General features: G+C 37.3%; 1 protein-coding gene across 3 annotated transcripts in view; it reads right to left on the bottom strand.

Moving 5' to 3' along the window:
* Positions 1-4,834: 4,834 nt before the first annotated feature.
* Positions 4,835-7,214, bottom strand: part of USP25 (ubiquitin specific peptidase 25) — a 95,786-nt gene continuing 93,406 nt past the window's right edge. For all 3 annotated transcript variants that reach the window (XM_068425510.1, XM_068425511.1, XM_068425509.1), the window contains 3 exons: positions 6,751-6,874; positions 5,876-6,071; positions 4,835-5,431 (listed from right to left, as the gene is read on the bottom strand). In XM_068425510.1, the coding sequence (XP_068281611.1) occupies positions 5,259-5,431; positions 5,876-6,071; positions 6,751-6,874 (493 nt within the window). In that variant the 3' untranslated portion in view covers positions 4,835-5,258. The remainder of the gene's footprint in view (positions 5,432-5,875; positions 6,072-6,750; positions 6,875-7,214) is intronic.

Here is a 7,214-nt window from a genome sequence, read left to right as displayed (position 1 = left end):
AGTAATTCCTTCCACCTTATGATTCTGCATTAGCTATAATAAATAAAAGCAACTCCTCCCCAAACAGGCTGTCCAAGTCCTTAGTCCACAGTTCAATCAAAAGTTTCACTGTTACAGATTAAGGTCGCAGACAAAATACAAGTTTTGCATCTTGAAGGAAATGTACAGGAATTATTGCTCTCTCCCTGTTGCCTGCAATGTCAGGAAATACAAACGGGTTCAGAGAACTTTAACACAGATAGTGAAGAAGATACAGTCCCACAAAGTGATAGGAAATACCTAGACACAGAACACAGACATGGGTACGGACTGCCCAAATACCAACTTAAACAGCACAGCAAGACAGAGCTGCTTTTTGCCAGAATTTGTTTGACTGCAATTTAATAATTCAAGACAAAGCATGAAGATCAGGGTATAGTGAAGATCATTCAACACCAGGAACAGCCTCTACAGCCTTCATAAACCTGGAGAGATAGCACCGAGATACAGTGCACGAGACACTCGTGCTTCTGAAGTGCCCAGTTCAGAGGGCGCTTGGTTAAGCCAGTCTCCAATGAAGTATTCACTTTTCTTAATGTGCCAAAAGACTAAACAGAGAAAAATCTGCAGCTTGAACTAACTATCCATACCTTTCCTATTTCAGCTTCTCAAACGCTGAGTTGCCAGACAGCAAGTGTGTGGATGGTATTATTTGACCCACAGATCCTGCACAGGCATACACACCAGAGCAGTTCCAAGAAAAGCACACGGGAGCCTGTAGAGGTGAAAACAGAAGCCTATACTAATCAGATAGAAGCAGAAGAATCCTAGTTCTGTCTCACTAGCTCTACCTGGTAACAATGGCACGGTGGTTAGACCAGCTGATGGCAAAGCAAAAACTAAACAAACTAGAAAGCCAGCAAAGTCCAGTGACTTAAATGGGGAGCAACAGAGCAGGAGGAAAATACAAAATAAAGAGAATGAAAGCAGCATGGAGCCAAAACCTTTATTTGATAGGTACTTCAATTAAGATATGAAGGGATAAGATGATGGATGACCATATCCCTAATATTAATGATGAATCCATCCAGTGAACACCACTCTGAAAATAAGCCTTTCTGACCATGTGTTTCCCAGAAGGGGATTTGGGTTGATCCTAAACAGCAGAAAGCAAGTCAAGCTGTTCTTTCAAAGTGCTGCCTCAAGAAGCTGCTTCTGAGAAGGGTGATCTCTCCCTGCTACTTACAGTGAAGATCTGAAATTCATGGTGAAGAGAAGTTCATAGCCAAGTCCAACATTTTAAAGGCATGACAATAAAGTTGGGAGTACACACCTGTACGGTAGTGACAGCTGGAGCTGTAAGAAATACAGGTGTCTGCAAAAGTTTTATGGCTTCGCTCCCGAAAGAATCAAAACTGAAATAGAAGAACCGAACCAAGCAGGAATGTTCTGCTGATGGAAACTCAACTAGGGGAATACAGATACCCTTAGCTTGCCTACAAACAAAGATGCTCCTTAGGAATTAAGAGTGTTTTCAGTTAATAGCTTATCCATCAAGCCCAGGATTTCAAAAGATCTTCAAGGACACAATATGTAAAGGAAAACTGGATATCAATCACATGAAAAATAATTCTGTTTCACTTGAAAGAATTACTCCCCTTTTGATTCTACCTACTGCATTTTGCTAAAAGACGTCTTTGGATAAAAGCTTTTTTATATCTGTATTAATATCCTCTCCAGAAGCAAGTAATGGAAAGATGCAACCACCTTCCTCTCGATGCCATGACTAATACACATTTTTCTTGCATCCTTCTAGACACAAAGCAAGAATATAGTTTTTTAAAAATTAAGGTACATATTTATGTTGGACAATGCTGCATAGATGAGGTGATTTATTATACACTTAGAGTGGTGCATTTCTTCATCAACACTCCTGCGTTTATATAAGGCCTCCCACAGACATCTGGACTTGCTGGATTCTGAGAAAAGGAAACAGCACAAAATGAAGAATATAAACCACCACCATTATCTCTCTCTGTGGACCTTCACATTTGTTGGACAGTATCAGACTGTTTCCTGTGTGCTACTGTTTATGTCAGGTACCTTTCTGGAGCTGCAGTCTTCACATGCATACTGGAGTAGCCTAAAAATAATCTGAAAAACATTTAATATAGAAATTATCAGATTTTTGATTTTTTAATGCTTGAACATGAAGCATATGCTTTTGACTATGCTCATACTTCATGTTTTCTAGAGCAAATCCGTTCACTGCAGTTAAAGTACAGATAGTCCACAAAGCAAAGGTGACGTGAAGTGAAGGTCTAGTCTACCCCCTTGCATCTGGTGTGACTTCAAATATCACCACATCTAAGAAGTACAAACTGACTCCATCAATCCTCTTCATTTGTTCAGATTAATTCTGCTGCTGCTCATGGTCTTCTGCTAGGCTGGAACTAACAGATCGGCTATGGCAGCCTTAACTAGAAACAACAGGATTTTTGATACTACCAAAATATCAGTTAAAGTGCAGCAATATGGTAGGTCAGCTAAAAAGATGACACACGGGTGTAGGAGAAAAAAAAAAAAGGCACATAACTGAAAGACTGCAGTGCCTTATGGGTCCTCCACAGTATGAAGCAACATCTGGCAAAAAAAAGCCAAAAAACAAAAAACCTTGCATTCAAGAGATGGTGCGGGTGATTTAGTCAATGAATTTGAGTTAAATTCCCTTAATCTTTTTGTGTTCTATAAACTGAAAAAAGCCTGATAAAAATCTCACAGTTCCCATACTGAAGAGAAATACCTACTTACGTAACTCAGTCACGGATTATTAGGTAGCCAAATGAACCGTATGCTTTACTACCTTATACAGTTACTTGTATAGGTTTTGTGCTAGGCATCGTGAATCAAAGCTATCAGCTACCTTATTTCAGTGAAAAAAAGCAAAGTTTTAAAGACAAAATCATACCTTAATGATTTAACTGAAGGTTTAAATTCATACAAGACATTTAAAAGATATTAAAATAGTAGAGACACCTGTATTTATTTCTGCTCTACTAGACAGACGTTCTCAACTCAAAAATTCAAGTCTTTGCAAATGAGTACATATTTATCTTCAGTGCTACAAACTACAATGGATTATTTTCATACTTCAAGAAACTGAAAAAAAATGAAACAAAAAGAACAAATAATCTCATCCTTGCTTTCTTCCTTTTAATTTAAGTACCTTAGATATTCTTCCCAAGTGAAATACTTTCTTCCTCTTTTACCTTAGAAAGAGTGCCTTTTCCCCTGTGTTTGTCATGGAAGATTAACAGATGATGAGGGTAACTGGCTCCTGCAGGGTTAGAGGGGATCTTTCCTTAAAAGTTTTCACAAACATTCGAATTCAAAACCTGTTAACGAAGAAATAAAATTGCTCTTTCACTTTTAGTTGGTTTTACCATTATTGAAAAAGGCAAACGAGAAGCCTAATCCATTCAAAACCTTGTTTAAAAATACACAGTGCTAAGTAAGCATATTCTTGAGTTTCAAATCACAGTGCAACAGATGCAAACTGTGAAATCATAAAATGCATCTTCACCCTTTTCATAACATGTGTATCTTTTTCCTTGAAAGGTGGTATTTCACAGATCAATAGTTTCAGACCTAAAAAAGGCTCCTGAGTAGTATTGCACTCGAAAGAGTTCAATATTCTTTTGTCAAACTACCCATTTATCAAAATTTTTTTTAAAGTATGAAGCACTCCAATATTGAAAACAGAAGAGGAAAACATCCATAAAAAGATTCTGAATTGAAGGTCACGCTCTATTCACTGTATATGGTGGTCCAGTATCCCTCACGAGTGAACAACTTTCAAGACTGATATGTACAAAGACTGAACTCTCCCTCTTCTTGCATATGAGACGCCTGCCTTTATGCCTGCTACATTTCTAGGTGGTCTGAACTTCATCATTCCTTCCCCTCCCTCTGTGTTCTTTTATTAGTAGATATTTGCATAAACACCACTTGAAAGCCTGTAATGAAAAGTTGAGTGCCGCTCCAATAAAAACATACAAACAAATATTCACATATTTTACTCTTCTAACACAAGAAGTTCTCTATAAAGAGAAGGAATCAAAATAGTGTCAGGTAACAGGATTCCTAAGGACGCATTAAATTTCTTTCTCTACAAAATAATTAAGTTTCTTCAATAACACCAGACAGTATTTCAGTTCTACAAAACAAGCCCTATAGATCTTTCCTTTCACTTCCAATAGAAATTTAATTAGGAGAGATAAAAGATTTCTGAGATACTTTGTTGCAACAATAGCAACCCATTTCAAGTAAGGAATTAATGTAAGGTTTTATTTCTGGTCACTTACATGATTAAAATACCAATTAAAAAAAATGGATTAATTCTTAAGCTTCACAAATTCCACTTTTTTAAAACCTTTATTTCCTCTACTTAAACCAATTTCTAGAAATTTTGCTCAGAGGCTGTAATATATTTCTATCGAAAATACTTTTAATTTTTTTTCTATTTTTTTTCTAAGAATAGAAGGAAGGGGCCATTATTGTTTTGCTTCAGAAGCCAGTCCCTACCATCAGAAAAGACTTGGCATGGCCACACACACATGAAAGTGTCCAGGTGCAGTATCATACAGATCAGTAAAAAATATACAAAAAAACCATAGTGTATAATACTGTGACAGTTTTTCAACGTATTCACATACAGTAATCTCCGACTACCTGTAACTAAACTGGCCATAAAACCTGTCTATAAAATTGAGTAACCCATCAATATACTGTATCTCTTCTAAAAATACCCGTATTTTACACTAATATACAAGGTATCTGCTTGCAAACAGAGAAGTAGCCATAAATAAAACTTTATTCTTCCATTTCATTTACAAGCTACCAAGTACCATGTATTTACACAGCACTGGACACTTAAAGTAGTTGCAGTCACAAAATGATCCAGGCAGCTGTTGATAAAGTAAAGGATCTTAAGATAAAAGCAAAGTAATACTGTAACAGATAAGTGGCAAAAAAGCAGTTTTGCCGTAATGATCAGACTTGCATGTTGCATCAATTCTGGTTGAAACGACTGAGCGCCATGCGATTCTCAGCTTTAATTGTTTGCAGTCTGGCTAAAGTTTGTACAGTCATTTCTCTTTTGCAGTTATTAAAATAAAAAAAGTTAAAAACTATAGCAGCAACAAGCAAACCCTGTGACAGGAAGGCAAGGTTTAAGAACTAAAAAAGTTTATACAATGTGCTTAGGAAGGTTGCAGAATTTATCTTCCATCAGCTGGAGTTCGACTGAGTGACAACATAATTCGGGCGTATCGTTCACACAGTTCGTGTGTGGAGTAGGAGGGTAACTTTGGCGGGTCATTGAAACCTTTAATCTCTGTAGAACAATCTAGCAGTTTTGGCAGGAAATCTGTCAGCTTTTCTTGCAAGTTAGCTGCAAATAAAACAAGAAAAACAAACATAAGCATTTATCTCTGCATGTGGAATTCTCCTTTTTCTGCCCAACATTGACCATTTTTTTTAATTGGTGGGTTGGAAGAGGAGAAGTTACACTTGGAATAATCCACTTTCTTCAGGTCTGCCAGCAATGACTAGGACATACCAATTCCTAGTAAGATGTTAATATAAATGCCCCTTCAGATGGTCTAACACCACGAATGTTTTTCCATTCAAAAAGCATGTTTTCTTTAGGGTCTAATACCCCAGTGCAATATAAGGAAAAACTGTTTAAATGTGTACAGGATTACTCAAAAGTCAGGGTGAGTCCAAATACATTACACCAAGGGACAAAAGAATAGGCTCAATTCAAGACACTAAAACATCACATCTATTAAAAAGTTATGCAAGGGCCTTTTACCTTAATGAATAAATGACTTACGTTCCATTTCTTGTCCAAGATAGGAACACCAGCGGTTTCTCATATCTTCCACAGCAACAATATCTTTTTCTTCCATTTCATCCACCAGTAGTAATGGCAAACACGGTACAATAAGCTCATTCATAATGATCAGGCCATTATTTACTTCCTGATCATCTCCTGATTCAAACAGTGCTGCAGCATGTTCATTTAGTTTCTTCATAAACCACCACAAAAAAGGAAAGCCTTTAAGTATACAGCATTTCACATTCCACCAAGCATCAGTTTCTGTTTGTTTTAAAGCACAGTCTACCTACAAAGCTACCTGGTAATTTGTATTAACCACAGTTGCGCTTCAACATTCCCAGCAATGATGCATATATTCCATTAAACCACTTGATCTTGTGCTGTTCCTCAAGCTGCTTCATTTGATACCTGCCAACTCAACCTTTGCAGCTTTTCAAGACTGAGGTCCTACCACCTGCTTTTGTTTTCTCACTATTGCTAAAAGTGACATAATCAAGGAAAAAAACCCTTGTTTCCTGCTGATGCCTTTTCCAATATTTGTCCCCCCATCAGGCTGTGGCAACAGGGTGAGTCTGCTCACCAACACTGTCAGCTGTTGTTCCTGCCTAGCTCAGACATGATGGCAGTGAGCACACTATTTACAATCATAAAGAAGATGATTGATTATTCCAAAAAAATGGGAATAATATTTTCCTTCTTACTTTTGCTTTTTTCCCTTACACAAGTCTAAGTATTAACTTGTTAATGAAAGGCGGTTTTGGTTGGTTTTAGCTTTGTTTTACATGATGGCAACACTTTTCTACTAATTCATTTTGTTAAAGCTATGCAGCAAGTTCTACTTTTTGAAACACATTTCACCCTTCACTTACTAGCAAACATTCTCGTCTGTAGTGAGATATCAGCTCTTCATCATGCCCTCTGTACGGGCCTTTGGACAAGAGTTCTTTGTTATTCTGGTAAGCATAGATAAGGTAGAGCAAGGCTTCCATATAGCTGAAGTAAAGTAAAGAAACAAAAACATTAGATTCAACATCCAGGTACCACCTGTTTCAAGCTCACTGCTGTGCTCTTCAAAGGACAGGTAACTTCACTTCCTTGGTTGACTGTAAGCCCACCCCGTCCCCCCCCACCGATCTCTTCATCATGTTTTTTCTACCACACAATTTCACCTTTTATGCGCATTAGAACAATTTATTTTATTATCAGGTTAGACCACTTGCACATGATCTCTGATCCAAAGCTCACTGAAACCAATGCATATGATTTAACTCACTTCAAAAATAGCTTTGGATTAGCCTTGAGCATACATGAAAACTTAATTTTTCCTGCACGC

Source organism: Nyctibius grandis, chromosome 2, assembly GCF_013368605.1.
Source record: "Nyctibius grandis isolate bNycGra1 chromosome 2, bNycGra1.pri, whole genome shotgun sequence".
NCBI lineage: Eukaryota > Metazoa > Chordata > Aves > Nyctibiiformes > Nyctibiidae > Nyctibius > Nyctibius grandis.
The sequence above is the reverse complement of the archived record's forward strand: the minus strand, read 5'-3'. Positions and strand labels throughout refer to the sequence as shown.